The sequence below is a fragment of the Felis catus genome, chromosome F2, assembly GCF_018350175.1.
Source record: "Felis catus isolate Fca126 chromosome F2, F.catus_Fca126_mat1.0, whole genome shotgun sequence".
NCBI lineage: Eukaryota > Metazoa > Chordata > Mammalia > Carnivora > Felidae > Felis > Felis catus.
In genome coordinates, this window is record NC_058385.1 from 18,946,260 (window position 1) to 18,962,406 (window position 16,147).

The window sequence follows — 16,147 nt, forward strand, 5'->3', positions numbered from 1 at the left end:
TCCAACTCATTCTTTCTTGGGCTTTATAGTCGCTGAACTTTGGCTTCAACCTGTTTTTATTTTCTCTGTGTTTCCTTTGACTTCAAACCTGAGAACTTTCCTTGTCTCTTGGCTCATTCCACACTGGGATTGGACACCAGCTTCCCTTTACCCTAGGCCCCAAACCTGAGGGCTAGATACTCCTGCTATAGTACGTGGCCAGAGTACCCATGTTCAGCCATAGGCACACCATTGTTCAAAAAAAGGAGAAGTGAGGCAATGGGGGGAGGATGTCCTTAGCCTGACATATTGAAATTGAAATGCCCACAAGGATTCAGCAAGTCGCTCAGGAAGAAGATCTATGCTGGTGATAAAGATTCACTAGTCATCACCATAGAGAGAAATAAAAATGTCAGTTGTATACGTTAGATTACCACGGGAAGTGTATTAAGTGAAAAGACACCTCAGCAAAGAACCCTAGGCATTTCAGGGAAGGACTCCCCCCTCCCCAAAAAAGAGGATTCTTGTGAAGAAGACAAAGAGAATAGAAAAGAGAGGCATTTCAAGAAGGAGAGTGGGGTTAACAGAGTCTATTATCACAAATAAATTAAGGACTAAAACTTTTTACATTTCTGATTTAGACCAATTTTAGAGGAATGGTAAATAGAAATTAGAGATATACAATGAGAAATATGTGGATTATTTGAAGGAGAACTGGTGAGGAGGAATCATTTATCCATTGACTCAAGAAACTGTCCATCTGAGGGAATAGAGGGCAAATTCCTTACGCTCTATAGTCTGTGTTTTCATCTGTAAAATAAGGAAATTAAAATAAATGATCTCCAACCACTATTCTGCCTTGATATTGAATCACTCTAGGAGTCTAAATCAATTCTTAAGAAGGAACAAAATTGTAACAAGCTAAGCTGTACTTGATGGTCATTATAACAGACAACATCTCCACACCTGTCTTTGCATGTTTGCTCTGCGTTTAACGATCTGCGAGCGGTATGGTACTTGTTTTGTCTTCGTTGCACATTTGCATTGTCTGGGCAGTTCATGCTGTTATAGTTGACTTAAATTCCTAATTTGTTTTTGTTAGTAGAGTATGTAGTTGAGATGTACCTCAATATTCTGAAGCACTAATAACAAGAAAAAATAGAATGGAAAATGTGCTAGTTTTACAAATAGAACTTTTATTTTTGTTTCTAACATTGGGTTATTAAAACTGCTTCTAAAACTTTTTTATAAATCTCTTTTGAATCCCAGGTATTGCAATTTCAGATGAACTCGATAAGGTAAGTTGAAAATAAAATGTAGAATTTACATTTTAACCCACTGTCTAAATGAAAAACTTTCTGAAACATAAAGTGTTCAAATATAATTTATTTGGTGCTAACATTTTTAAAACTTTCAGTGACATGCTTTGATTCTTTTATGAAAATTATTGCACGACGTGTGTGTATATATATATATATATATATATATATATATATATCACCTATTCTTTGGAGTCAAGAGTTTTAGAATTTGGTTAGAGAAAACTGAATCACTGTAATCACTAAATCACTATACTAAAAAAAAAAAGAAAACATAATATTATGTAAATTTTTTTTCTATATATGATGATGATATTATATAGAAAACACTTGTACTTTTCTAGAACTACTCTTTGTACCTACACCTTACTCAGTAAGTTTTTGTTTTGTTTTGTTTTAAAATTCCAAGATGCCAAGAGAATATGGTGCCCCAGCTGGGGTGATAACTGTGAATGAAGGTGGTGAGAAGTGATATAGTTAGGAATATATTTTAACAGTACTGTCAGTGGAACTTGTAAATGTGTCAGATGTGAGGAGTTATAGAAGAAATCAGTCAATGATGAATCCTAGGTTTGGAAGATGAGCAACTAGGTCAACTGTAGTGCCATTTGCCAAAATTGGAAAGACTGGGGAAATGACAAATCAAGCAGATTGCAGTAGCATTAGGAGTTCTCTTTGGGCTGTTTATTTTGAGTTGTCTATTAAACATATTTTTATATGAGCTGTTACCCATCAGAAACTTGATTTAGTTATACATTTAGAAGTCATTGGGATAAAAGTTCATATTATTTTGGACTCAGGACTCCTTTACACTCTTACAAATGACAGAGGAGGACCCCAAGAAGCTTTGGTTTGTGTAGATGATAACTATCAATACTTACCATGTAAGAGATTAAAAACTCAATGTATGTTCTTCATTTAAAAAACAGTGATAAAACCATTACATTAACAATAACATTTTTTTATGAAAAATACTTCATTTTCCAAAACAAGGTATTTGTGAGAACATTACATTTGTTACTTTTTTGAAAATCTCTTAATTGGAAACTTCTGGATTTTCATATCTGTTTCTGTACTTCATGTGTTATGATAAATTATCTCGGCCGAAAAAAAAAATCTGACAACAGATATGTAGTTGGAAAAGGGAAATGCACCTAGAAATAGCCATTAATATTTGGTGAGTGTTGGTCCAGATATCTCTCTAAACAGAATGCAGTTGATTTGATGGTTATAGATAGAAAATGATAGAAAGTATTATACAAAAAATGGGGTCCTATAAATCATTACCTTTTGAAATAATGAACTATAATGTAATAATTATAATTTTTTTACAAAAGCAATAAAGTTAGTTAGTTCTTCTATTCCAAATAAAATTAGACCTTTTGAATTTTGTACCATAAGAATACATTTCTGTTTGGTTAAATATTAGGTAAAATTTATTAATATACTTTTAAGTATTAAGTTAACAGACTATTGCAATATTTAAAAATTAGTTTATATTGAGGTGCCTGGGTGACTCAGTTGGTTGAGCGTCTGACTCTTGATTTCGATTCAGGTCATGATCTCCTGGTTTGTGAGATCAAGCCCCACATCAGGCTGTGCACTGAGAGTGCGAAGCCTGTTTGGGATTCTCTCTTTCTCTCTCTCTGTGCGCCCTCCCCTGCTCACACCCTCTTCTCTCTCTCTCTCAAAATAAATAAATTTATAAAAAAATTAATTTATATCTATAAAAACTCTATGCAAAACTAGACCTTGACTCTAAACAACAGCAAGTAGAAAAAGTGGCAGACGTGATCTTCTCGATTTGTCCTGCTTTTCTAGTCTTCTTCCTCTGTGTGTCCATCATTGTCTTTGGCCCATGCTGGTCTCCCTCTTACACCATGACCTTCCTTACAACTTGCAGAAATTACATAATCCGTGCTTCTTTATTCGTTCACTTTAAGTACAAAGCCATCATCTCTATTTCTAGGTTCATTTGTTCCTTCCAATACATTCTGCAAAGCCCTGGCTGCGTGAGTCATAAATTAGCTTTGTGTGGTTCTGCGTGACCCTCATCCTTCCTTTCTTCTGGGTTCTGACTAGCAGTGGGGCTGTGTCTACACCTTTTTTGGTGAGCTAAAGAATGTACTAATTGTTCTTTGAACTGAAAATAGATTTCACCCTCGCCCTCAGTGGATGCCATGACACTTGGTTAGTATCATGCTCTGGATATAGCTTCACCCCAAACCCTCTCTCTTAGGAGAGAGAGTTTCTGTTTAACTAAATTGTATAGACTGATAATTTTTACTTACCAGACATTCCTGTTTTCGAAGACTTCATAGAAATTGCTGAAATTCATTGCACATTTATTATTTTTAATTTTTATCAAGAAGATGTCAACAATTGTCATAAATAAGCTTTTACTTAAAAAATATTGATGCCAGTACAAAGAAATTGTTACCACTCTCATACCCATTTGTTTTAAGAGTACCAGGTAATAAAAGGCAAACACAGGCTGCCAGAGCCACAGACACCATCCTTTGCCTGCCTGGAAAGCAGCCTTGGTTGAGGAGAGAGTTGGCCCCACAGCGTTCTCTGCTGACCATGAAGCTCACAGTCCTGTATTTTTCTCAATAAGAAAATGTGAATCTCAGGCAGGTATAAAAAAAGCCAAATAGAATTATTTACAATTTGTGTTGACCTGACACCTGTGTCTTAAATGTAATGATAAAAATCAATTCAGCTTTTTCCTTTTAATCTTCGTTAATAACTTTGGGGGCTTGCTAAAGATCTGTTTTTCTTAACCTTTATAAAGTACCGTTCCTTTACTCTCATATTCCAATTATATTCAATAATAATTTCATTGAAATGATTTTTTTTTGCAATTTCTAAAGTTAGTTTTGAATGATTAATTTTACTTTAAATGGAAACACTAATAACAGAGGCTGATGTTATTTTTAAGGCTTTTATTTTTAGTTGTGGGAATTCTAACAACTTCTTATTTATCAGTTTTGTCCTTTCCTTAGCCAATGTATTGGTTTTCTATTGCTGCTGTAACAAATTAAAATAATGCATATTTATTATCTAATGGTTCTATAGTTTAGAAGTTCAACACAAGTCTTCCTAGGCTAAAATCAAGGTGTTGTAGGGTTGCATTCCTTCCTGAGTTTCTGAAGAAAATATGTTTCCTTACATTTTCCAGCTTCTGTAGGCTGCTCTGTTTCTTGGTACATGGCCCTTTTCCTGCCTCTTCAAAACCAGCAACATCTCATCTATCTTTGACTGTAGCAGAAAAAGCTTCCTGCTTCTGGGGGATCATGTGATTAGGTTGGGGCCACCTAGCTAATCTGAGTAATTGAATCTTAACATTTTTAACTTTAATCATGCTAAGTCCCTCTTACCATGTAATGTAAGATATTCAAAGGTTTGGGGGTTAGGATATGGACGTTCTGAGGAAGCTATCATTTTGCCTCACAGCCACTATTCAAGTTCAGATGATATTACCTTTCAAATCTGTATCTAATTCTTCAGTCTGCTACCATTCCAATTCATCCTTCAAAATGCCATATAGTAGACATGGATGGCGCCTGCTCAGTTACCATTCCCTGGGGCAGTGTGACCAGTCCTTTGAGTACTCTGAGGGTTGGGTCCTTATTGGCTCACTCTTCCTGAGGATTGCTTCAATCCATTAGGAGCCATCTTGCCCAGAGATGCCTGGGTTCTCAGCCAGTGATGGACTGAAATAAGACCCTGACTTGTCATTTACATTCTAGAGCTCCTTAGGAGATCAGGTTGTGAGTAGACTTTACCCAAACCCATATATTTGCCTAGCTTTTTCCCTGTCTTCTGCTTCCTTTACTGTCTTACAGGTTTGCTTCAGAGAACATATGAATATATCACTTTTTAAGCCTTTGGTTCTAGGGAAACTTACTTAGGGAATCCCGCTAAAAATTCTCCATGACTTCCTGCTACCTACCAAATTAAGTCCATATTTCTAACACCAGTCTCCATTTTGTCACTCTAACAGTCTCCATTTTGTCACTCAAATCTATATTTTATGCTTTGTTTCCCTCTTTTTCTCTATTCAGAGTCTGTGTTGTGCTCAACAAGGAATACTGTAAGGCAGCTAGACTATGGTACCTCCAAGTCACATTCTTGTTTATTTCCACATTTTTGCTCATTGTCATTCCTTCCCCTCTCTCCAACTTTTCTATTTTTCAAGCTCCAGCCTTTCCTGATCACTCTTGCAGAAAGTGATGTCACCTCCTCTGAGTACTTAGAGGATATAGCAACCACATCACAAATGATACTTCTTGTCTATATTATGGAAATTTTTGTTCACTGCTTGACGAAATAGCCTGATATTTTGGAAAAATCCACAGAGTAAACCTTGTATTGAACCTTTCCTCCTGCCATTTACTAATTATGTGAACTTCAGAGAGTTATTTATAGATGCTGAGCTTTAGTTTCCTTCCCTGTGAAATGTGATGGTTTTAGTAACTATTGAAAATAACATCAATTACTCTCCCACTCAAAAATAATTTTAGGTAGATTGCTAAAATATATAAAATATAAAACATTTAAAAGGAATATTTGGAGAAATAATTTCAAAGGGAACAGAGTATAGGAAAAATGTGAGTCCCCTGCACAACATGCAGTCTTGAGGCTCAGTATCCTCACCATAGTTGAGCCACAATTGAGCTTTTTGTCATTTGGTATCCTCATCACCATAGGATTAGAGAAAAACAGTAGTTCACAGGAAAACTAACCATTCCTACTACTGAATCTCAAGAAGAATAACCCCCATTTATTGTCATGAAGTACATACATATAATGTATCAATAATATCCTCAAAACATTTTTATACATCTGTGCACCAAAGGATATAATCAACAGGGTACAAAAAATAGCTTCCAGATTATGAGGAATATTTGCAAATCATATGTATATGATAAAGAGGTTGATATCCAGAATATATAAATAACTCCTACAACTCAACAACAAAACAAATAATCTGATTTTAAATGGGCAACGAACGTGAATAGACGTTTCTCCAGAGATGATATACAAATGACCAAGCATATGAAAAGACCCCCATATCACTAATCATTAGACATAAATCAAAACCACGAGATACCACCTCAAACCCTCAGTATGGCTACTATCAGAAAAACCCCAGACAATAATAAGTGTTCGTGAGGCTGTATAGAAATTGGAATTTTTGCATACTGTTGATGGGGATGTAAAAGGGTGCAGTTACTATGGAAAACAGTATGACAGTTCCTAAAACATTAAAGATAAAATTACCAGATGATCCAACAATCCTTCTTCTAGGTATGTATTCAACAGAATTGAAAGCAGGATCTCAAAGAGACTTACACACCCATATTCATCATACCATTATTCACAATAACCAAAAGATGGAAAGAACCACATGCCTTTTGATGGATGAATAGATAAACAAAACACACACACACATACACACACACACACACACACACACGCAGTGGAATATTATTCATACGTAAAATGAAGGAAATCTTGTCACATGCCACAACACAGATGAACCTTGAGGAGATTATGCTAAGTGAAAAAAAGTCACAGAAAGACCTAATACTGTGTGATTCCACTTATATGAGGTATCTAAAATAACCAAATTCATAGAGGCAGAAAGTACAGTGATAGCTGCCAGGGGCTGGGGGGAGTGGAAGATGGGATTTGTTCACTGGGTATGAAGTTTCAGTTTCACAAGATGAAAGAGGTCTACTCCACATTGGTTTGCACAGCATCATGAACACACTTTACTAAATTGCATATTAAAAGTGGTGTAAGATGGTAAATTTTATGTTACCATTTGTTTTACCACAATTTAAAAAACATATTCTTGCAGTAAATAAGATCATTAGTTTCACAGGAGTTGTCTGAATAAAGTCTGCTGATCTAGGCAAATATCATAATGCAAAAGCAAAGTTTAGATGCAACAATTCCACAGGAAGTCTCAATAGTGAGGTATAGGACAGGGCTTCCTGGTGTTCTGGCTTAAGTAAAAGATACATTTTATTTAGGGTGGTAGACAGTTTGCATATCTTTTAGACAACTTATCAGTATATTCTCTTTAACTAACTTTTGTTACCTATTGAATGATAGCTTGAGTTTCTAGTCCTTGAATCTTTAAATAGATTTATTTATAAGAGATATAATAAAAATGGACTATTTAGTGCATACTCTATTCTAGACCTTGGGCTAAGCATTTCTTATAGATTACACCATTTTATCCTGATGAAAAATCTCTAACATTTTTGGAGAACTTACTGCATACGAGGCAGTGTTCCAGATTATTTACCTGCAGTATCATATTTAGTATTTACTAATACCCTGTGAAATTAGGGACTATTATTCCCATTTGACAAATGACAAATTTGGAATGCAGAGAGGTTATCAAACTTACCAGAGGTTATACTAATTCAAAATAGAAGTGGGGCACAAGTTCAGACCATTAACCTCAGAGCCCATGCTCTTAACAATGATGTCATATTCATGATATAGTTACTATTATTTACCAGTCTAATAAATGAAAAAATAGGAGCTCTTAGAGTTTCATATGTTCCCCCTTGGTCCCACGGTAAATGGAAGAACTGGAACTCAAACTCAGCCTGTTTATACTCCAGAGTCTATACTCTTAGTCTCTCCAGTAGGTTATGCCAGTAAAGTCCTTATTACAGGCGCCTGGTACAGAATAATCACTCAATTAATAATTGCGATTTTTATTAGAAACTCTTTGTTCGCAGTATCTGCTAAGCCTGCACTAAGCCTTTGGGAAATAATTGTGTAATAGCCAGAACTAATCTCTAATCCAGTTTCATTTATTGTAGCCTTTTACCATATTTCTTACTATCAGGACCTTTCTTTGAGTTATTTCATTATATCAAGAGCTCTAGTTCTAATATGGTAGAAATATAGAAAGAAGGGTAGCCAGTTATAGTGTTCATGCTCACAAATAATGTTTCAGCATGGAAGTTAAATATATATGAGACCATGCAAAAGACTAACTCGGCAGGTACTAACAGATTGTATTTTATCAAGCATATAGTTTGCCAGGTACTGTGTCAGGTACTTTAAGTACACTTTCTTACAAATATTCACAGGAGCCCTATGAGAAAGCTCTTCTGTCCATTTTACACATAGGACAATTTACACATAGACCACAGAGTTTGTAACTTGTACAAATTTACAGATATAGATAATATGCTGTGGAATTCAGATCTGAGTACAAATTTAACTTTAAAACTCATTTTCTTAAATACTATGTTATGTTGCTTCACTAAGAAGTTAGGAAGCTTAAAGAGAGACTGTTGTTTTTGTTTTTATTATTTCAGACTGGCTATATGAATATAAGTAATATTGAAATCTGGTACAGACATAATATGCCATGGGCCTTCTAGCCACTTGATGATTGCCTCCATTAAGTATACCAGTGGAAGGACTGAAAAGTTAACTCCTTTAAAAATAAGGTGTTTTTTCGCTAGATAGACTTGTTTTGCTGTTGACTTTTCATTTCTATTCATTTCTCTCCAAACAAATCTGGATTTCACTCTTTGTGTATGTGTGTATGCATGTCTGTGTGATTATTTGGAGAATGGTTTTGGTATTTAGGGCATACTTATATTGTTATGATCCTTTTGTGTTGCTTCTGTGTTCCAGAATTTCTTGCCCACCCACATCTGACCTACATGTGTATCACATATTTTTGTCAGTAAAGGGTTATGTTGGTTATATGTTTGATTTATAACAAGCAATGATCCTAATATGCCAGTATGATTGTTCATGTTTTATCTTAAAAACCTATCTCTCAAAACTGAAATGTGGAAGATGACAATCAAAGGAAAATATTTGTAGTTTACGTTACAGGCAAAGCTTAGTAACTCTAATTGTAGGGCACTTCTAAAAATAGAGAACAAAAGGCCTAAATTCCACTAAAAATGAGCCATATGAATGGATTGTTCACAGAAAATAAATGAAACTGCCTCTTAATGATATGAAAAGATGCTGGGCTTCATTTAAAGTAAGAGAAATGCAAATGAAGCACCACTGCTTACCTATCAAATTTACAGAAATCCCCAAGTTTATAAAAATATTCTGTTGGTGAGGCTGTGAGGAAATAGGTGGGAATGTACTGGTGGGAGTGTGCAAACACTATGGAGGGAAATTTTTCAATATTTAAAAAACTTTATGTGCAATATTTTTTGATCAAATGATCCTAGTTCTATGAATTTATTCCAAAGACACACTGGCAAAAATATGAAAAGACTTATGCATTGTGATTATACCTTGCTGTACTATTTTAATAGCAAAAATTTAAAACAATTAAATGTCCATTAAAATAAAAATACTGGATACATTATAGTATATCCACACAACAGAATATTTTGTAGCTGTAAAAATGAAAGAATGTCTCCATAGAGACTTCAGAGTAGTTCCCAGGATATATTGTTAAATGAAAAAGGCAAGGAGAGGAAATGTGTTTATAGTATGCTACCATTTATCTTGATAAGTGTAATGAAAGTATAGATACATATGTGATTATACTAAAGCCAAAACTACAAGAGCAAAATCTGTCGTACTGTGACACACACACACACACACACACACACACACACTCACACACTCACACACACAATTGTAAAAGTTACCCTTAGGAGAGGGGAAGATACAGAAACTTAGGAGTAAGGAAAGGTATAGAGAGGAGAGGATAGGGATAGTGGGCTGATTTCTTAGAATTTTGAATATATGCACTTGGAACCATTTAAATACAATAAAATCTTAAAACAGTAGTTTCTAATAATCATAAGTAAAGTGAAACAAATCGGGACAACTGTACTTCATATTGATGGCATAAACACACTGAGATGAATTTATTACAAGTCATTATTAGCACAGTGATTTGATTGTTCTTTACTGGGGTATACTCTAAGGACAGAGGGAACAGCAATACACTTTAAATTGTTTTTGGTAGTCGTGTCATTGATGGATAGTGTTGGTAGTATTATAAAGAGATTATTGTCTATGCTTTGTGTGATATAGCAAAGAAGCAATTATGTTGATATCCTTAAGAACCAGAATTTTTGGCATAGAGGAAAGGAAATACAGATGTGGGACTGATAAATTTAAGTAAAAATCTTATAATCCTGTTTTGAAGAGGAAGTATCGTTAAGAATTCGTATTTTTTTTTATTTTGAAAAATAAAATTCACTCTGTGCCAGCACTGAGCACACCTAGAGCCCAGGTATTTTCTTCTAAATATCATTCTCTATTAAAAGGAACCAAGGCTCTTTAGAGAAATGGCTGAATCTAGGGCTGCAGTGGAGAAAGTATGCATTGAGTCTGGAATATCTTTTAGTGTCAGGAAGTAAGATGCAATCAAAGAATGATGGAACATTTCGAAAGGACATGGGAACCTACTTGTGGGAGCTCCTTCTAGGAATGTTAAAGCCTAAACATCATGATAGTAATATAGTTCATTGAATGAAATAATAATTCATAATCCATACTGATATACCTACTTACATGCATACATACACATATGGAGGTGAAGGAGAAGCTCTTTCTCACAGTAGAGTACCAACAAATACATTTAGAAGGAATGGTGAAATTATAAAATCACAAGTTGGCAACCATCATAGTAATTGATTCAGGGAAGGGCCTGCAAAGGATGTTAAAATTAGTCCGTGAAATTTTGATGAATTACAGGTTATCTGCATAGTTTCAGAGTTACTCCCCAGAAGATATTTAATTATTAACCAGAGAGAAGTAGCAGGTTTACAGCGGAGAATCATGAAAGATACCACCTTAACCAAGTGGCCACGGTTAACATCACTAGCAATAAGACAAGTCAGTATCATGTGCCTTTTGATAAGAAAGGAATACATCACTTCTGTGTTATTCTTGCCTCAAATGAGTGACTTGACTATAATCATAGGAAACATTGGAAAAACATAAATTGAGGGACCTCCTAAAAAATAACTGGCCCATATTTTTAAAAGACATGAAGGTCAGGGGCGCCTGGGTGGCTCACTCAACTAAGCCTCCGACTTTGGCACAGGTCATGATCTCACAGTTCGTGAGTTCGAGCCCCACATTGGGCTCTGTGCTGACAGCTCAGAGCCTGGAGCCTGCTTCAGATTCTGTGTCTCCCCCTCTCTCTCAAAAGTAAATAAACATTTAAAAATTTTAAAAAAGTAAAAAACTTGAAGCTCATAAATGTCAAATACTGAAAACTGTTCTACATTAAAGGAGATTAGGCAACAACAAGAACATGAGAATTGAATCCCATATGTGACCCAGGATTCTTTATTGCCATTAGCAACTTGATTAAAATAATTGAGGAAATTTAAACAAAGTTGGTTATTGGTATTGTATTAATGTTATTCTGTAGCTGCATAAGAAAATGTCCTTTGAGGGGCGCCTGGGTGACGCAGTCGGTTAAGCGTCTGACTTCAGCCAGGTCACGATCTCGTGGTCCGTGAGTTCGAGCCCCATGTCAGGCTCTGGGCTGATGGCTCGGAGCCTGGAGCCTGTTTCCGATTCTGTGTCTCCCTCTCTCTCTGCCCCTCCCCCGTTCATGCTCTGTCTCTCTCTGTCCCAAAAATAAACAAACATTGAAAAAAAATTTTTTTAAATAAAAAAAAGAAAATGTCCTTTGACATTTGATAATTATTCTGTGGCTGCATAAGAAAATGTCCTTCTTTATAGAAAATACACTCTGCAGTGTTTAGGGATAAAGGGTATCATATTTGCAACTTACCTTCAAGTGGTTCTGGGGAAATTTTATATATCAATGTGAAAGAGAGAGAAAATGATAAAGCAAAATATCAACCACCAACGTTGACATTATTACATTAACAACATTGGGTAATCTGGGTGAAAAGTATACAGAAATTCTTTTTTTTTCTTTTCTCAACTTTTATAAGCCTGAATTATGTCAAAATAAAATATTTAAGACATACATATTTCTTAGATCTGTCCACTCTTACTGGCTCAAAAATAATGAGTATACCCAGTGTCCAGAATATAGTCTTAAAATATATTTCCCACTAAAATGAATTGGAATAATGGCTGATTCTGGGTTGGAAGCAAAATGAGTCTAAAACATCTTGTCATGCCAGAGAGCAAGAAGAACATGGGAAAGACCACTTGGCTGTGTCACAATGGATCACGAACCGACTTTAAACAGTTTCCCTCTGGAAAGAGTTGAGAAAATTTGAAGAATAAGAATAATAACTACAGTGATTTATATATAACATTTAAACATTTTTATGCTAATCCAAAAATTAATCATCTTAAGAGTAGTTAGGAGGCCAAAGTTATTATTTTCAAAAATCTGTAAAGGGGAAAGAATCAAACATTCAATTTGCCTTTTCTATATAAATTGTACTTCAGGGTAACCAAATATTTGAGCAGGTTTCTCTTTACAGAAGTTTTACAGCAAATAACAGAATTCCAACAAATGAATTATAAAATGAGACAATCACCATCTGGCAATCTTTAGTGAATTAATGGATCTAAGCGATAATCATGAATGCTGCCAACATCAGTAAAGAGTCGTCATCAACAGGACGTTATGTACCTCCAGATGGAACTGCAGTCATCCCTTCCTATCCATGGGGAGTACCTTCCAAACCCCAGTGGATACCAGAAACCATGGATAGTACTAAACCCTATATATATTATGTTTTTCCTATACACACATACCTATGATAAAGTTTAATTTATAAATTATGCCCAGTAAGAGACTAACAGTAATATATAATAATAAAATAGAAAAGTTATATGAATGCGGTCTCTCTCTCTCAAAATATCTTATTGTACCTGTACTCACCCTTCTTCTTGTGAGGTTTTGAGATGTTAAAATGCCTGTGTGATGAGATACAGTGAGGTGAATAATGTAGGCGTTGTGATGTACCGTGAGTCTACTATTGGCTTTCTGACAGTGTGTCTGAAGGATCAACTGCTTTTGGACTATAGTTGAGTGCGGGTAACTGAAGCCACGGAAAGCTAACCCACAGATAAGGGGTGGGGGACTACTGTGTAACCATTCTCTCAGAAGCAGTGTTGGCAGCAACAACAACAACAGCAACAAAAACTTTATCCAAAACTAACTACTAATTTACAGAAATTGCAAAGGGCAGAGGGACATTTCAAGCCACATCACAGGGATGTAAAGGGGAAAACCAGACTGTGGAAAACTCCCAGGAAGAACAGTTGAGGTTTTCTGAACAGCAGCAGCCAACAACAAAATTACAGGAGAAAAATGAGACAGAGGAGGAAAATCTAGAGATTAAAAGAGACAAAAGTCCGTCACAACATGTTAAATGTTGTGTAGAGTCTGACTTGTACAAACAGATAGCTTCCCTGAGACAGTCAAGGAAATTTGAAAACTAATGAACTTTGTTGATATTAAAGGATATTGTTACTTTATTGTTAAAAGTAATAATGGTATTTGTTTACAAAAGTGCTCTTACTTTTTAGAGATACGTACTTGACCATTTACAAATGATATGATACAGTGAATGGGATTTGCTTTGAAATCATCTGGGTAGGGGGGCACCTGGGTGGCTCAGTGAGTTGAGCGTCTGACTTCGGCTCGGGTCATGATCTTGGGGTTTGTGGGTTCAAGCCCCACATCGGGCTCTGTGCCGATAGCTCAGAGCCTGGAGCCTGCTTCGGATTCTGTGTCTCCTCCTCTCTCTGCCCCTCCCCTGCTCATGCTCTGTCTCTCTGTCTCTCAATAATAAATAAACGTTAAAAAAATTTTTTTAATAAAAAAAAAAGGAAATCATCTGGGTAGGAAAGAGGTGATGTGGAAGGGATGTGGATGGAGGTAAGGATGAAGTGAGTTTACCCATAAGCTGATAATTGATGAAAATGTGTGAGACTACAGATGGGTTTATTTTACTCTTCTTTCTACTTTTGTAGAAAATATCCATAATGAATAAAATGTTTTAGGTCACCGATAGTAGGGTGCAGAAGATAGTGGAGGAAAGGAGGAGGGATAACGTTGGCCTTTATTAGGGCTGTCAGGCATGCTAAGGCCTTTTTGATGTTATTTAATTTAGTTTTTGGACCAGTTCAATGAATGGTTGTATTTTTCCTGTTTTAAAGATAAGGAAATTGAAGGTAGAATGATTAAGTGCTTTGTTGAAGGTCTCAGAATTAGTACTTGGAGCTAGAATAAATACTTCCTTCTGGCTCATCTGATTGTTCATCTGATTCCAAATTCATGCTTTTCCCTTACTACTATATATTGTACTCCACCATGAAAGAAGACAAGCTAAAATAGGTTTAATGTATTATTTTGACAACTTTATTGGCATAATAATTCCTATAATAAAATCTTCCCCTTTAAAGGGGGTACAGTTTAGGGATTTTTAGGATATTCAAAGTATATTACCACAACCTAAGTTTAGAACATTTTCATCATCCCAAAAGAAACCTTGTACCCATTCTGCATCCCTCCCCCCAGCCCCTCTGCCCTAGACAACCATTAATTTACCTTCTGTCTCTATAGATTTGCGTATTCTGGAAATGTCATGGGAATGCAATCAAACAGTTGTCTTTTGTGACTGTCTCCTGTCACCGAGTGTAATGTTTTCAAGGTTCAGTGATGTTGTAGCTTGTATCAGTACTTCATTCCTTTTCGTTGCTGAATAATATTCTATTGTGTGGATAGGTCTGATTTTGTTTATTCACTCATCAATTTGTAGACATTTGAGTTGTTTCCACTTTTCAGCTATTATGAGTAATGTTTCTATGAATATTCACGTGTAAGTTTTTGTGTGGACCTGTGTTTGCATTTCTCTTGGGCGTATATGTAGGGAATGGGAACACTGGATTATATGTTCCTCTAACTCTTTGAGAAACTGCCAAACTATTTTTCACAGTGACAGCACCATTTTACATTCCAATCGGCAAGTGTGAGGGTTCCAGTTTCTCCGTATCCTTGGTAGTCCTTGTTCGTCTTTGAGCTTCTAGTCAGCCTCATGGGTGTGAAGTAGTATCTTACTGTGGTCTTACATATTCTAATGACTAGTAATGTTTGATAATGTATTATGAGCCACTGAATCTTATGTTACCTAATTTTGTCATTCTTTTATTCACTGTGCATATAGAGTACCTTTTGTATGCCAGAAAAAAAGAAATGACAGTTCATTCTTTGTGACTGTAGACAAGAATGCTAGTAGCTGGTGGGGTTTTGATGAAAAGATAAACAAATTCTCTTCTGATTGCTTTCATTTTCCCATTGAAATAAGAAGCAACATAATCCGCTAAGAATCAGGAGAGAGATAGGAAATGTTGAAGTTAACTGAGGAATGAAAATGTATCTGAACTGAAAGAAGAAAAAAATAACCAAATGAACTTGAATGAATCTATCAATGTGGCATGTGCATTTTTCACATTTCATAGATAACGCAGAATTTCTCTCTAAAGGTTATATCATTTACACTCCCGCCAACATTTTGTAGTACTTTTTGTTCCTGATCCTTGCTCACACTGGCTGTCATCAAACATTTTAATTAAAAAAATGGTTTCTAATACATTCAATTAGTGATTTTATAATTTTCAATAAGATTGAATGCCTGCCTGTCTCTTTTGCCCATTTTTATTGTCATTATTTTTTTCTTTAGATTTGTGGGTTTATTATATATTCCGGACATCAACTCTTACTGGTTATATATTGTCTCAAATATATTCGCTAAGTCTGAAGCTTGTCATCACTTTTTAAATAATGCTTTCTATTAACAGACATTTTTAACATTAACTTGTAATACTGTTTTAAGAAATCCTTTCCTAGTTGACATCATGAAAATAATTAT

At 35.4% G+C, this 16,147-nt stretch overlaps 1 protein-coding gene across 1 annotated transcript in view; it reads left to right on the forward strand.

Annotated features, from left to right (window-relative positions):
- CF2H8orf34 (chromosome F2 C8orf34 homolog) overlaps positions 1-16,147 on the forward strand; it is a 405,526-nt gene that overhangs the window by 112,566 nt on the left and 276,813 nt on the right. Inside the window, 1 exon segment of the mRNA XM_019822764.3 lies at positions 1,249-1,277. Within this exon segment, the coding sequence (XP_019678323.2) occupies positions 1,249-1,277 (29 nt within the window).